Genomic DNA, 17,159 nt, shown 5'->3' with positions numbered 1-17,159 from the left:
ATGCCTCACTGAAAAGAAAGTATAGTGTCTTATCCCAGGATTCCAGTAGCACCATGTGTCTGTCAGATTATGTGTCTGTAAAAGATGGGAGAAAGCAGAGTCTCTCAAAGGAACCTTGCAAATATCATGGACATTTCTGTCCATCCACCCGTCACACACCATGTTGAGTTCCCCTACCACAATGACCACTCCTTCAATAAACGTCCTCCGTTTTCCCAGCATTGAGGACAAAAACAAATACTGGCAGGTATTTGGGCTCTAAATGGAAGCAAAAGTGTAGGATGCCTCCCCGTATGCTCCCAAAACAAAAATTAAGCACCCTTGCGGATCTCTTTTGACACGGTGAGCCTGGAAGGGAAATGCCTTAGCAAAAATAATCACTACATCCCTTGCCTTTTTAGATTCTGCAGCCGTAAAATGCTGCCCAAAATATGGGTGTTTTCATCTTCATGGTGAGTTTCCTATAAGCACATGATGAAGGGCCCCTGACGCCTCAAATAATGAGACCCTCCATTGCTTAACCACGTCCCCTAACTCATGAATAATTAATGTAATAATTTTGAAGCCAGGCATTGGCCCCCAGGACGTATATTATGCCACCAACTCCACCTGTTTCACAAATTTAGCAACTGTGTCCAAACAATTACTATCTCCAACTTCTCACACTCCATGGCCAGAAACCAAAAAACTTGAAAAACACAACAGAACCCCCCACATCCTACCTCACCCCCACATCCCACCAACTACCCCGTGCCCAAAACAGGTGCTCGTTTGATTAGGAGTCCTTACTGTGTATTTCCAAGGGAGTACTTTCTCATCTGGGCCCGGTCTTAACTGGAAGAATCTCCCCATGCGTGCCAAAAGACAAGAGAGCTACCAAACAAATTGAATCATAATGCTCCTCCCTGCTCCCAACAGAAATTACAGTCCAGACACCCATACCATTCCAATCTATAAATGAACCTTCATTGTCTTGAAAAACAAACTATGACCTCTCAACAATGTAGTCCCAATAAATCCTTCACAGTCCAATAATTCAATACCTCTTGTAAAAAGACGGGCATGAAAACGTAAAAGTATAAGGCGAGTTGTGAAGTTGCAGTCCCTTCTGTCTTTGTTTTTTGCACGTTGTTGGTGGGACTTCTTCCCATCCAGGAACGGTGTTGTCATCGTTTGTCACTATGTCTTCATCTTCCCCGGATATTTTCAGTGTGAGTAGTGTGAGAATAGGAGCCATCTCTTTTTTAGTGGTCGCCCAATGCTGCATACAGTCCACCTCAGTAATCAATGTGAACGGAAATCCCCATCTCTGTCTAATGCCCATCTCTCCCAATTGCTCCGTAGCGGGTTTAAATACACACCACTGTCTGAGTGTTTCCGCACTCAAATCCTGAAGAAAAAGGATGGGCTTATCATCATATTCTATTTGTCCCTTGTCTCCCAAGGCTCTCATCAGGCTCTCTTTTACAGAAAAAGTAATAAACACTACTGTTACATCCTGCAGGGGGGTCATTCTCTTTCAGATGAGGGCCCAGGCCTCCTGTGAACTCGCTCAATACCTCTGTGACATAATTCCAAGACTGGCAGGAGCTCCTTCCACCAAGTAAGCAAAAAGTCAATCGTAGGGTTGCCATAAGTCATAACCCACTTGAAGGCACATAACAACAAATATTCTGCCTGCGCCCCTTATTTTCCTGGTCATCTTCTTAAGGAGAACTTCCCTCTGGGACATCTTCAGAGTTTGGTTTGTGTTTCATGTCGAAGGCCCACTTCAGCGTTTCCCACTGATTTCTCTGTTTCCATGAGCCTTGCAGAGAGGGTTATAATTTTAATTTCAAAGATTGAAAGCTGCACTCCCCATTTCTTAATGAGGTCTGCATGCAATTCAGAGATCTTGTTAGAAAGGGCCTAAATTGGATCCAAGGCAGAGGCAACTGCCTTGCCCTTAGCATTCTTGGTCTTGACTGCCATGTTGGAAGTTGCAGCTTTGCTATCCTTCAGTCCCACAGTCTTGAGAACTGGTTTTAAGAAGGTGGTAAGATTACAGTTCTTGCTTGAGGAAATGCCTGAGTGCATATCACATGTGTAGCACCTCTAAAAGTTGTCACCGGTCAGGTATTTAGCAGCTATTGGTATATTTTAGAAATGAAGGGTACAGAGCTCCGCGTTCAATCCCCCGCTCATGCGGATGTGCCTCCCATGCCAGACTAGCATCTTGAAAATCAAAGTATGCATCAAATGACTGATAATAAAAGCATGAAGTGATTTGCCACCTCAGTATACTGCTAAAATATATGCCCCATCCAAATGAGTATTACTCCATAGGTACTAGCCATTCCTAAACGAACTCTGCTGAGTTTACTCAGAAGTCTGAGTTTAATTGGCCTTAGTCCTTTGGAAGTTTATTTAGGATTGCATCATTAATGCTGATACTTAAAGTCAATGAGCCACCTAGCTATTTGTTCTAAGGGCACCTATACTGTGGTGAATGTGGAAAATCGATGTTCCTGACAACAGACTGTATGCCTTTCCAACACCTTATGGCTGGATGTTGTAATCGTAGTGAGCCGGTGTTAAACTTGACAGACACCAAAATATGTCTATGTAGCGGCATGCCACAACAGCTTTTTGTCATGTGTCAGTCTGTGTACATGCAGGAGCAGAATAGTGCAGATGGCAGGATGGTGTGACCAGAGCAGCAGCCACCTAAGTATGGGCCAGTGCATGGATGAGCTTTTTATGAGTTACAGCAAACACATGGAGCTCTGACATGAATAGAGCAGCTGTCACATATTAATCAGCCCTCATTTCCAAGGATTTAGGATTGGAGTTTAAACTTTAAAGCATGCTAAATGATCCAGAGAACCATAGGAACAATATTTCTAGATAAACAGTGCCATTGCAAAAGTTTGTACGCTTGTTTCAATCCACAGTGTGGATGGTGTGTGGTGGATTGAGATGCACAGATCTTGAAAAAATGCTTGCATCCAAAACCTGCTTCTGTACCCAGCACATTTATTGAGGGGTACAATTTCAGCACACATGTAAACTTCAGTTGTAGACGGCAGTTCTCCCAATTTGAATTACCTCTTCAGAAAGATAGGAAGAGGATGCCCAAACTGAGTCCACTCTTGACTCTGTTCCAAAAATGTCTAATTTGTGTCAGAATGTGTAAAATAGTCTTTTGTTGTGCTCATGGTTCAAGGGATCAAGACCACAGAATTTCCAGGTGTGAGGGCTGGAAATCTTAAACTATTTATTTCTGTTTCTTAGAGTAAATAACACCCCAAGGCATCAACTACATGTTACAGATAAACTGCATATCTTTCACTACTGTGTACGTAAACAAACAAGCACCCACCTATACTGTCATGCCAAACTGTAGGATGAATAGCCCAATCCCTAACACCATTCAGAAAAAATACATGGAATTAAGCTGATTTGGTCTGAATGCAATCCAGAAGATGCAGCTGCCTGAATCACAGCAAGTCTTTATGTTCCCATGGGCTAGAAGGCAATTCTTTCACATGGAATAATGCTTATATAAAACATTTGATATTAACATGCATTGTAGTCCTTCATTCAAATTCACTACTAAAATAAGAAATAATAAGAAAATGCTATTTGAGAAACATTTTTATTGTGCGACATTTAAAATCTGTTATGTCTGACACAAACACAGCTGAAGACAATCAATTTAATATTGGGGCCACAAATCAGCAAAATCAATGACCGTAAGCATGACAACTCTGTACAGTACTGTAGCCCAGAAGGTCTGACTTCTTTTCATGTTCAGTTGCAATCACAAACCACAAAAACCTGCTGAACCCCCCCCAAAAAAATTTCACTGACTGCAACAGGATCTGTAACTGCATAGATCACAAATGTAGTCGTTGAAGTATCTCTCAAGCAGAGTCCACATTTGAAAATAATGGCTTGGTATCAGGATCTGTTCTACATTTTATTATTAATGTAAACAGAATCTGAGGCAGATTCTTCCATTTCGTTCTCTCAGATCCCAAGGGCTTTATCCTGAAGTCAGTAAATGTTCACAGGATTAAGGACTTGGAATTGACTGTGCTTAAGAGCTTACTGGACCAGCTCTGTTTATATTCCTATTGACTCTACAGGTGGGAAAGAGTTCACCCCACCCATTTCCTATGAGTGCCTGAACAAAGAAACTGTCTGGACTGCCAAAGATACTCAGTGTCGTTGGCCCTTGAAGCATAAGCTGTGAGAAGACTACTTTCCACTGAGAACCCTCCGCTGGAAACAAGGAACATACTAAAGCCCTTTACGTGTATCAATATGTCAGACACTGAGAAACTGGAAGGACATGACAGTGGTTGAAAAACAAGCGGATATTTCCCTCTTGCTGCTACTGTGTTGCACCTCTAGGAGGTCCACCAGAGAATTCCAAGTCTTTTGAACTGTTTATATATATCTGTATTTCCTAAATGTGAAAAACTTTGGTTTTATGTTTGTGTTGAAGAACTGACTTTGGAAATATACAGACATTTTACTACAAAGCCCATGAATAAAGCTACCTAGCAACACTTCAAAAACAGTAAGTGGGTTTCAGCATTGAGACAAGAATGCAGAATTTCTTCTATAATATCTTCTAACATCCTTTTACCCCATCGTCCCTTATATAACATTTATACATCAAATTACAGCCAAGCTGTACCAGAACAAGCATTTAAATGTAACTATAGTTCCCAGTGTAAGGGAGATCTGCATGACTGCTGCTCTTCTCTGGACCTTGTTTTTTCTCTTTCTCATCTTTCAGTGGCTTTTTCTTCTTCTTCTCCTCTTCTTTTTTATGCCTGCTTGTTTGCTTCTCCGCTGCCTCTTTGCCTTCTTTCACCTCCTTTAGCTTTCTGGATAGAGCCACTTTGCCCTTCTGACTCTGCTTACGCAACCGCACTGCCAAAAATACATAGATATATTTGACATTAATTTTATAACAAGCATATGCAAGAATGTACTGAGTTACCACAGGTGGGAATAAAATAATTATTCAATGCAATGGCGGGGGAGGGGGTTAATTACACCTATTACCTTTAATGGCCCTTTAGATCAGTTGCCCTATGAAATTATTGCTACAATTGTGTATTGCCTTCCTCTGCATTTTCCGTCAGTATCTTTCCTGCCCATGCTTCAGGGGAAGAAGGCAGAGAGAACCCATAAAGGTGTAGAACATTATTCTGGCATATTATAAATTTACTCATTTCTACCTTTACTCGTTGATCTTTCTGTAGAAAGGAAACAGCTCAGGATAATGGAAAAGAGGGAAAGACAAGAACGCACAAAGAACAGAAGCATCATACATATAATCTCCTGTCTTGGTCTCATTTCTAAAAACCATTGCAAAAAATGGAAAGGAAAGGAGGGTTGCAATGGAGCAGGGGGGAGCGAACACTGCTCAGGAGGTCTACCCTTGCCTAAGGATTGACTGTTTCCAACATCTAAACTACATGGCATGTTCAGCTACGTTGTCTTCTTGACTGATAATTGTTTGACTAGGTTTTCCCTATTCTCACTCCCAACAAGGTAAGGACAACTAATATTGGAGCAGAAAGAAATGTAGTTCTTGCAAACATTTTTATCAAGGCATCCTTCCTCCTCAGCAATCTTTTAGAGACTGTTGCAAAAAGAACAAAAGTGGTCACCTATATAGGAGGTATCACTCTGAATAGGCTTTGGTTGTCCTAGTCTTCCTCATTGGCTGGGATTACCCATGAAACTAGTCCAGAAAGCACTACCTTCACTCTAAATTAGTTTTGTTTGCCCTCAGAAATAGCAACATGTAGCCAAACCCGACTAGTAATATAGCATCGTTAAGTCATTGTACTCATGATATGATCCCTGATTGGCTGAGGTCCTGTAGTGAAGGAGAATGAAGCTATAAGCAAAGAAACAAATGAAACTGAAACAGCAGTAGATAAGAGGTTCAAGGGATGCAAACAGGCATGAAAAATGGAGAACAGTCTCACTGGCAGGTCCCCCTATGCAATTTTTCTGCTGCCTCTGAAAGCACTAATGTACACAAAAGTCCACTCACAGAAAAGAGCAAACATTTGGCACTGGCCTACTAGAAATTTATAATATGACAAAATATACACCCTAGCTCATTTTTCCCCTCAAACTTAACAGCATTTGTTTGTCTTATGTCAAGTAGCAAAGTCCAGCTTCTCTTTCCCAAGTTTGAAAAAAGATACTACCTTTGCCTTGTCCATTCTTACCTGAAGGACAGTTGTGTGAATTTAGAAAGCTGAGTCACCCCTCCAGCCCCCTTACATTCCCACCAAGTCAATATAAAGAAGACAGTGCATGTTCTCCCTTCTCCTGGGCCTTCATACATAACAGAAACACCAAGGGGCAAATATGTTGGAAGGATATTATAACTTCAATGTACTTGCTCTTGCTATAAGGACACTATAAATATATTTTATATTAATATATAATATTAATACATATTATAAATGTATATCCCAACTTCTTCCACTTATGGAAGCTTGCAATATAAAAAATAAAACATCGATAAAAATACCGACTTAAAAAATCTGTAAAAGAACAGGAACTAGGCATCAGCAATTAAACTGATACACAACAATAATAAGCAGCACCAGAGTCTCAGTAAAAAAGAAAATGAGTAGCTAATTGTTACAATTACTGATTATGTGAAACAATGGAAAACAAAAGCAGAACCAAAATATCCTTAATGAAAGAGATTAGTAGTGACTATTTACTTACCCTCCATAACAGATGAAATTTCTGCTTCCTCACAAGACTCAGCTGAAGAGGTAGCCTCTTTTGCAGCAATAAAACAAGGTGCAAAGACATTTCAGAATGTTCAGCACTAACACAATATTATGAATGCCTCAAAGGAATTGTGCCTTCCATGGAAGGGTCAACTACAAGTAACTTCTACACCATGTTAAAAATAAATGATGAGATTTAATTTATTGCAGTCATGGAATTTACAAAGGAATCTGATCCCAATACATACATTCTTAAAAGAGTACATGTTTCCATTTTAGCAATAATTTCGATATACACAGCATACAAAATAGAAATTACATAGTTGTAAAACTTCTGTATGGGTATTTTGTCTTTACATAAAATAAGTTTTCTTGACTACATTCACATGAACAATCAGTTCAGTTCAACATTCCTTAACATATATTAACCCCAGCTGTGTTCACTGAGAGGAAGTTAAAGTGAAGCAAGGGAACAAGAATATTTTTCAAAAAGAGAAATACTTCATTCTATTGTTTATGGAAATGTTTCTGATCTATCCCTCTCCAGAATGCAAAGCAATGAGAACTCTGGGATGTCATCTAATAATTTTTCTAAACATGATCCTCTTATGAGGAACATGCTACTATACATAGTGTGAAAACAGTATAGATATCACTTGCTGTTTAAGAGCACTGTTCAATAGTTTTCATGTGAATGTACCCTCAGATTTTCTACATCCATGATCACTGGAAACTCTACAAATGAAAATCAGAAGCTACAATTGAAAAATCACCACCTTCGTTTAAATCACACCCCATTTGATATTTTCAGGTAATCCTAAGATTTTTTTTCTTATTGCTGTTTGGTAGAAGAATTGGACAGAAACTCTAAAAGTCCTATCCATTCGGTGATTTGTTCTGCATCGTGGAGATCTCACTGTATCTTCCAGTGTGGTCCATTGAAAGGAATGCTGTTCACTGCAAAACTGGGTTCAAATCTTTGCTCAGTCATGGAAACGCATTGATTTAGGATGTCACTGTCTCTCAACCCCATCTCTATAGTGAGACTAACGCTGTAGAAGATGATTGTACTGGATCAGTTTATAAATGGTATTTATTTTCCATCTTGCTTTGTTAACTGGTCTGGTATTGCATCCATCTGAGGCTCATGGTTTCAAATGTAACTAAGCTTGATATGAATTAGGATTATAATCAGCACATCCCTGATTTTCAGACTATTTGATGCAAGTTTGGTCCAATTCCTTATGGGCAAAAGATCCCACAACAATCTGACAAGTTTGGCATAACCTCTGATAAGCAAAGTGATGTTAGATATACAAACTTGCAGAGCATATTATTGACATTGCCTATGGCACTTTTTTCTATAAAGGAAAAGAGGAAGTCAGTCTCTTTGTAGGACTTTGCTTTCCACTACCCATTTTAGCTACAGACATAATGTTTCTGGTGTTCAAAATTAGTACTTCCCTATTTCAGTCTCTGAAAGTTTGGGAAAATCTTAGCTTTAATTACTCCATCCAAATGTGATGAGATGTGTGTGTATCTTCTCTCTTCAGTCATACATAAGGAATTTTACTTTTTCATCACGTGAGCAAAAAAATAATAGAATCATAGAATAGTAGAGTTGGAAGGGGCCTATAAGGCCATCAAGTCCAACCGCCTGCTCAATGCAGGAATCCAAATCAAAGCATTCCCAATTGATGGCAGTCCAGCTGCCTCTTGAATGCCTCCTATAATTCCAAAAGAAATAAACAGTACCCTTTATGAAAAACACAGTGGTTAGAACCACATCATATTCATGTATACATTGTAGGAGTTCTTCACTTCCAGCATTCTTCACTACCTAGAAAGTATGTAGTCCATATGGCAGCAGAAATCCTCTTCCAAGGCCTCATTGTGTTTCCCATTCATTTGAATGAGCCTGACCTTCCCTTTGAGACCATTCTCTTACCAGTCTTCTATTTGACTTTCAAGTCCAAGTGTTCCAGGAGTTCAGTTACGATGAATGAAGCCATCTGTCTTTACCACCTATGTGCTTTAACTATGACTTTTTGTGGATTACATCAGCCAAGAGAATAACATGTTATTCTGCACACTCTCAGTCTCCCTTTTGTCAATCCTAGTCCATGCTCTTGCACACCATAATTCCCAAACTCAGTACTCTACACTCCATGTTTGAATCAAACATAGAATAATATTCCTACTAATAGCAAAGTGACTGATACATGTGTGATCTCCAGTAGGACAGCAAAATGGGACAACCCACAGCTGGGAGGGAAGTATACAGACTTAGTGATAACCATGAGGTATATAGAAGAAAAATGTTTGCCAATTTTAAAAATAAGGAGTAGGGAGGACCAGCCCAATGCTGCGCCTACTCATTGCCCTCTAGGAGGCACAGAATATTGAGGGCAATTGAGTGTGTGTTGGGGGGGGAATAGAAATAGGGAGGCAGGGGGATAGCCCTCAACCTTAAAGTATGCTAAAGAGAGGGAATTAGAGTCAAGGGATGTGCACAGTGAAGTGCACATGCCCCACCCAGGATAGGATGCTGTCCAGGGAAATACTAAGTAAGCTCAGAAGAAAAGCACTTTCCCCTGATCCCAATTAATCCTCTACCAAAATGAGTCAACAGTGTCATGGAACGGGGTGGTCCAATTAGCCATAGGGCACACATCCCCACCCAGCCACTTTTGCCCAGAACTCTCCACATGACATACAGTAAGCTGCATTTCTGAGGCAGAGCACATTACTTCCATGCAAATTGTCCCAGGTTCAAATCCCTGGTGTTTCCAGGCATATCTGGGAATGATTCCTGTATGAAACCCTGGAAATCCATTGCTAGCCAGTGAAGACAATAATGAGCAAAATAGACAGAAGGTTTGACTTTAAGTATGTGGCTTGGTATGTAGCTGTGTCATACTACCAGCTGCACAACATGCCCAGATCTGAATCAAAGTGCTGTAGCACCAGCACAACAGTGTATATGTTGCTATAGCACTACAGCACTGCGACTGGAGTTCAGTACTTCAGCATACACTGAAATGTTTTATTGAAAGTCCCTATTTATGTCTATACAAAAAACAGTGATTTTTTTTTAAAAAAATAAGTGTAAATTCTGATCATGATTCAGCCTGTGCACACCTACACACACACACACACACAGGGGTTTTCCTGTCATAGCAGAGATACAACTCTTATAGTTGCTGTCCTTTTCATTGTGCCCATTATGCGTCAAATAATAAGTCCACTGTTCCAGGCAATGTTTCATTTGTCTTCCCAAATACAAAGTAGTTTTTCACTAGGATGAGTACCCAGCTAATTTTGGCAGAAAAGAAATTACTTGAATAAAATGAGTTTATTTTCTCATTCATTCATTCATTTTCTGCAAGATTTCTTTTTTTTTTTTTACAATAATTTTTATTCAAATTTTCATAAAACATACAAAACAAAATCATAAAACATTCAAAGACAAAAAACAAAACAAAACAAAAATGATTAAACAAAAAAATAAAATGTTGACTTCCCATTTGTCGCAGATCAGTTATAGGTCTACAATATATAACAATCCTGTCTCTTAAATTATATTATAAAATCACTTTCCTCCAGTAGTTATCTTAATTAATCATCAAATCTCATAAACATTACTTTATTCTTTCCACAAAAAGTCAAAGAGAGGTTTCAATTCTTTAAGAAATATATCTATCAATTTTTCTCCAAATAAACATGTCGATTAATCCATCTCGTTAATAATAATAATAATCTTATTGTCATAACCATAGTCCAAATAAACATATCGATTAATCCATCTCATCAAAATCTGTTAGGTCCAATAATTTCAATAGCCATTATTCCATTATCCCTATTAATTCCATCTTCCATCTTCAATAGTCCTGTTAAGTCCAGTAATTTCAGTGTCCAATCTTCCATTATCAGTATTCCATAATAATCTTGCTGTCATAGCCATAGTCATATAATAAGAGTCTGATGGGAATTTCCTCTATCCCAAATATTTTCTTGCCATCAATTCTGAATAAGTTGCTGAAATATTGTTGTAAAGTCATATCTCTGTTCTTCTTTTTTACAAAATGCACTGGCTCATCTCTTGAGAGTTTTTCCATTGTCACATGGCTGCAGTTAATTCCACAGATTTTCTCTATATCAAGCTCCATCACGTCATTCCAGTCCAGAAGATTATCCAAGCCAATGACAACTTTATCTCTAATATCTTCATTAATTTCTTCAGAGATAACGTTAAATTCCAAACAGTAGATTTTATTTCTAATATCCATAAACTCCAGATCTTTTTCCAATTCCACATTTGTTCCAATCTCCAGGGCTTGTATCTTCCCTTTATTTTTTCTTTTCTCATCTCTGATCTCATTCTCCTCTCTCACAGGATCCCCTATTTCTTTAAGCTCCTGCGTCATTTTGCTCAGTTCAATTTTCAGCTCCTTACTGCCCTGTCGCAGGGTTTGTTTCGTTATCTCAATCTCATCCATTATTTTCTGAAACATAATTACTTCCAGATTCTCAGCCACTTTCTTGATTGCCATTTTTAAAACCACGAAAACAAAACAAAACAAAAATAAAGAAGAACCACTTCTTATTTCAGCAACAATTGGGTTAATATTCCAGGCTTGATGACATCACAGTATAAACAGAGCAGCCTGCCTTATCTCTCTATGTTCAAGAATACAAAACAAATTTAGTTCCCAGCATCAAAACAGTTAGTGGCGTTGTGAAGAAGCAGATTCGTCAAAATAAAATAGACCAAAAAGAGAATAGTCCCAGACAATATAATGTTCCTTGGAATAGAAATCCCTCTTCTGTTTATATCTTTAGAATGCACTTCCAGGACAGCTTTTTGCAATAGAAACAGAGATAAGCTGTTAATTTCGTGAATAACAGAGAAGAGTTATAGCTCACCCAGAAGTTCTTTAAAGCTGATTCATTTGACAAATCTCTTTTTGCTGCAACAATTTAAACCAAGTAAAAAAAATAATAGAAAGAAGGGTGCTTGCCTGTTAGTCCGTTTTCTCTTTGAAGAAAAGATAAACGTATCGCATTAATCAGATAGAGCTTGTTTGGAAGTCCGTCCGGCATTGCTGGCTGGACCTTTTCTCATAAATTAATGAAATCCAGTCCTCCCAACAAAAACAGGCTTTTGAGGTTGATCTCTATGTTTCTCCCTGCCCGGGAGAAATTTCATCAGTCAAAAAAAAAAATGTTCTGACTGATTTATATCTGAATAAGCTTCTTTTGAGGCGGGAGCCCGTCTCAAAAGTAGGCACAAGCGAAGTCACCCTTCCCGGAAGTCCCATTTTCTGCAAGATTTCAACTTATTCTTGTTCAAGGAGAATTGTAGATCATTCTTCTATTCCAGACTCAATTAAGTTTGGGGAAGGGCCATGGCTCAGTGGTAGACCATTTGCTTTGCATGCAAAAGGTCCCAGGTTCAATCCTTGGCATTTCCAGGTAGGGCTGGGGATGTTCCTGTCTGAAACCCTGGAGAGCCACTGCCAGTCAGTGTAAACAATACTGAGGTAGATGGACCAATGGTCTGCCTCAGTATCAGGTAGCTCCCTATGTACGACAAAATTAGAACTGGGCCACAAAGCTCATATCCTGCAATAACTTCTCCAGCAAAGTGAATGTCTACAGTTCTATGAGAACCTGGAAATAGACTGTGACAGAACACCATATTGCAGGTGTATGATGGAGATCCTCTGGTAAACTATTTTGGAACAGTCACAAAGAGATGCATCATGTTTCTGAATAAGTAAGCTCCGTGGCGCAGAGTGGTAAGCGGTGGCAATGCAGCCGAAGCTCTGCTCACGGCCGGAGTTCGATTCCAACGGAAGAAGTTGAATCTCCGGTAAAAGGGGTCGAGGTCCACTCAGCCTTCCATCCATCCGTGGTCGGTAAAATGAGTACCCAGCACACGCTGGGGGGTAAAGAAAGGCCGGGGAAGGAACTGGCAATCCCACCCCATATAAACGGTCTGCCTAGTAAACGTCGCAAGACGTCACCCTAAGAGTCGGAAACGACTCGCGCTATAAGTGCGGGGACACCTTTACCTTTTTAAGCTACGAAAAAACCATAAAAACGTAATGCCAAAGTTCATAAAATATTTTTGTTTTGTTTGCTTTATAAAAACCCACATACAGCCAGATTGGGAGCATGTGCAAGTCTCTTGCGATGCTACCAGTTTTGATTCATGCTTTCAGAAAGACTGTACTGATGCTGCTATACTAACAAGTTTCTTATATTCAACTGTTGTGAATAAATAGGTGCTGCCTGAAATTTAGATGCATTAGTCAGAGTTGCTCTTTATGCAACTAACCACTAGCAATAAACCATTCAGCTAAGTAGTATTTTGGCAATCTCCCTTGGATACACACAGACCTTGCTATACACCACCAGACAAATCAACCCACCTTGTAAACACTCTCTCTTATGACGTTCATTCCAAGCCTTCACTTTACAAGACTTGCTGCAAGTGAAGATCTCATAACAGCGTGGGCAAGGCGAGAGGGTCACACCAACTGATCGGCCACACTGGTAGCAATATTTAAAGAAGAGCAGTCTGCAAAAGAGAAATTATGTAGAAACAACATCAGTGAAATTTATACATGTTAACTTGCTGAAATAGACACAGCAAGTAATTACGTGGCTAACAAAGAAGGGAAAACTTGAGAATTTATTTGCTTATATTTTGTTTTCTAATATTAACTTTGAGATTAGAATATTATGTTTAACACTTCCCTCTTAGACACACACTGTTCTAAATCCACTCTCTCCAAGTCTGAAAGAATAGTATGGGATATTTCAAATACAAATACTGTCAATACTCATGTTCCTATTTTCTGAATGTTTTTTCCAACTGGTAATTTTACACCACCACATTAAAAAAGTTCAAGCATCAGTTTGGGAGTTTGCTGTAAAACCCTGATAATAGGTTAACATATTGAACAGCTTACGAACAGGACCACAGAATAGTAAAATGTATTTATGTTTATTCAGCTAGGCCCAATGGGAAGTGGCAACTACACTGCAAGACAGCCCACTGTACTGACTATGTAAGCTACTAAGGGCAAAATGAATTCGGTTACAGTTTGGAACATTGATCTCACCTTGATGCATCTGTTTCTGGTGTTGCTACTCCAGATTTATCTATCCTTCTTGCTCCTGCACAAAAACAAATATTATTCACTTAAAGCCAGAGTAAGTGTACACCTAGAACTTTTAATGATGTTTCAAATATTATGGAATTTGATGCAGTCATTTCATCAAACACTTCCTTGTTTCTTTCAGACCTGCTAGCAGAATCATCCAATCCTTTCATGCAGTGATGGAGAGTGTGTGGCTCTCCAGTTGTTATTTGACTCCAGTGCCCATCAGCTCCAGCTAGTATGGCTAATGGTCAGGAATGATGGCAGCACAGCTGTAGTCCAACAACATTTGAAGGGCCACGGGGTCAACATTTTTGCTTTAATGGAAATAACGAAACACACCAGTCAAACGTCCAAGGCCTGAGACTAAAACTAGACATTGCAAACATGGTAGAGCAACTTCACATCTTCCTTTTTCTCCAATGATACACCCCAGTGCCCTCCAGATGTCTCCTCTACCCTGAACCATCCCATGATATTGGTAGTAATACCTTAACCTGCTGAATAAAGCACTAAGCAGAGAAAATCCACAAAGCAGAGATGGGGATCATAACCACTGTGAAACTCCTATACTGTTGGGAGTGCTGTCTACAATGAGGACCCTGACCACAGAGGAATACATTATGAAGTACTCCTAAAATCTAGCTTTTACTGTAAGAATAGTAGCCTGCACCTGTTTTGGTTTAGAGGGGCAAAGAGAGAGCACCCATTACAGTAACTCAAGGAGGGCACATTCAAGCAAGCTGAGTTGCAAGCAACACCTCCTGCTAAATCCACTGATTGCTATCTCCACTGTAAACCTTTGCTGCCTTCCTTTACCATCTGTACATTTAATTTAAAGTTAAAAGAGCATCCAACTCCTTCTGGAAGTGTTAAACCAAGATATAATCACCTTCCTCCTCCCCTCTCCCCAAAATAACTAATCAGTGGTCTGAGGTGCCTCCCAGAAAGACCCTAAAGATATATTAATCTCTTTTTTCCAACAAATTCACCTGGAAGGCAGTAAAAATGCATTTTTGAGGCCATTTCTCAGAGATTTAGAATAAATTCTTCCTGGCTGGCAGGATTTAAAAACTTTTAACATCCAATCACTGCCAGGAAGAAAGGATTTGTAGTCTGTTTTTATATAATTTGTTTAAGTCCAACTTGTGAATAAAAGGTGACCTTCTTACCTTAGCAACTAGGAATCTTCTGGATCCCAAAGAGACCTGATTTTCCTGCTCAGGGACTCTCCTGTGGACTCTCCCACCACCACCACCACCACCCCTCTTCCCTTTTCTATTACTGTTTCTACTGAAGAGCCACCTTTGATTCCAACCTAGCGATGGCCTCTGTTTCTGCAATAATCAGATTTACCATTGTATTAATTATTATTCTGATATTCTCTATCTCTGCAGAGAGAATTTTGAAGTAGCAACTCTCCGCGCCTGGTTTCCGATTCATTCTTCTTTTTTTCTGATTTGTTTTTTTTGTTTCGCTTTGAAATCATCAATAGTTGATACTCTTATTGATTTACTTTCTATGTGAGCTCTTCAAATGTGTATTCCCTTTCACTGATGTCAATGAATTGTTGATTGTAAGTGACAGACAGAAAGCAGCAGGGGGGAATAAGGTGTTGATTGTAAGCATCAGGGGGAAAGACACTGACTTGATTATCTGCCTTAATCTGCTCTGCAGTTCCCTTGAAAAGGAATGTAAACAGGCAATCATTACAGAGTTCAGAATAAAGATTAATACCAGTGGAGACTTGTGAATAAATAGCGATTATAATATTAATAATTCTCTGTAAAGCAAAAAAAAAGAGATTGGAAAAATGAAAAGGTATCAGAGGAAAAAGGAATAGGATCATGAACAACCACCAGGGGGCCACACTTAAAAACTAAATGTAAAAGAGGAGACGATTCCATCCCTACTCCAACTCATCATCCAGCTATCTCTCAGAAATAAGGACAGGGACCAACCCACCACCACCACCTTCCTCTCTGGCAAGCCCATCAGCTGGCCAAATCCTCACTCTCTTCCCTTCCCCTAAATTCTGCTTTCATGCCTGATCAGGCCCGTTTCTTAAGGAGACCTACTCCCTTTCTTTCCCTTTCTATGCTCTTTTCTTCTTCCTTGGCTGTGTCACCCCCAAATCTCATATTCTCCTTCCCTCATGACCCATAGCCACCCAATGCAAAAACAGAACTTTTACTCGCATCCACTGCTTCAATGTCTCCCATCTGCTTTGCTCTATTCTTACCTAAAAATTTCCCCAAAGCTCCACAAGATCACTATTCAAAATACCTTCTTGCTCTGACCACATCCCCTTCTCTTTTTAAAGCAAGTGGCTTTAGTCAGGATCCATTTCCTTCCAATACCACCTTCATCTCTTCAGCCAACATGCTACCATCCTCACTTTCTATGACCAATTTTATTGCATCCTAGTTTCATTACGTGTTTTCAGGCATGCTTTTAGAATAATAGGTTATATAATTATTTTAACTATTTTATTAGTTTTAAACCCTTTAAATGTAGCCAGTTGTTAGTGTGCTGTTGATCGGTTCCGTTTAACATCTTTAGTAAATACAGTTAACCAATTTCCTTTTGATATAATAAAATTACTTTTGATTTCTTCATTGCCCTTGTTAACTCTTGGGGTCTCATGGTCAAAAAATCCTACAAAGAGGTGTCAGGGTTGCATGTGAAAATTGAAGGCTTGCATGCAAACTGAACATTCATTGCAGTATTTTCACACTTCTGAAGGTTTAATTTAGACTCACCAAGTTTGAGTTTTTGAATTTCCTCTCTATCCCATAACTGTTTTTCTTTCCACATGACGCTCTCTCGAAGACGTTCACTAAGGAAATCCAACAACCTTTTGCGGGTGCTGAAGGTCTCCCGCTCCGTTGGTGATAAGGCATGGTATGGAGTACGTAATAATCTCTTATCCTGCAATACATAAACACCCACATGATGCCATGGAGATCTGTACCATCCCAAAAATCTACTTCCTTGTTATATTTGCAGGAAACGTGCCTGAAAGACACACAGGAAAACCAGTATGACACTAGTAATATAAGCATTAAAACACCCTGTAAAATTCTCACTGAATAATCATTTGTAGCCAACGAAATCTGTTTTTCTCTCAGTTACATAATATGTACCTGCTACCTTTCCTAGAACAAGATGTACATATTTAGAAACTAAAGGCCCAATCCACCCACTTCTGTATGCAGTTCTG

The 17,159-nt window shown here is 39.3% G+C and overlaps 1 protein-coding gene across 1 annotated transcript in view; it reads right to left on the bottom strand.

Moving 5' to 3' along the window:
- Positions 1–3,623: 3,623 nt before the first annotated feature.
- The window catches only part of ANKMY1 (ankyrin repeat and MYND domain containing 1), a 48,048-nt gene continuing 34,512 nt past the window's right edge, over positions 3,624–17,159 (bottom strand). Inside the window, exons 14-17 of the mRNA XM_061637719.1 lie at positions 16,699–16,867; positions 13,898–13,952; positions 13,202–13,350; positions 3,624–4,926 (exon numbers count right to left, since the gene is read on the bottom strand). Coding sequence (XP_061493703.1) covers positions 4,700–4,926; positions 13,202–13,350; positions 13,898–13,952; positions 16,699–16,867 — 600 coding nt within the window. The 3' untranslated portion in view covers positions 3,624–4,699. The remainder of the gene's footprint in view (positions 4,927–13,201; positions 13,351–13,897; positions 13,953–16,698; positions 16,868–17,159) is intronic.

This window comes from Rhineura floridana, chromosome 7, assembly GCF_030035675.1.
Source record: "Rhineura floridana isolate rRhiFlo1 chromosome 7, rRhiFlo1.hap2, whole genome shotgun sequence".
Lineage (NCBI taxonomy): Eukaryota > Metazoa > Chordata > Lepidosauria > Squamata > Rhineuridae > Rhineura > Rhineura floridana.
This window is presented reverse-complemented; position numbering and strand designations above follow the sequence as displayed.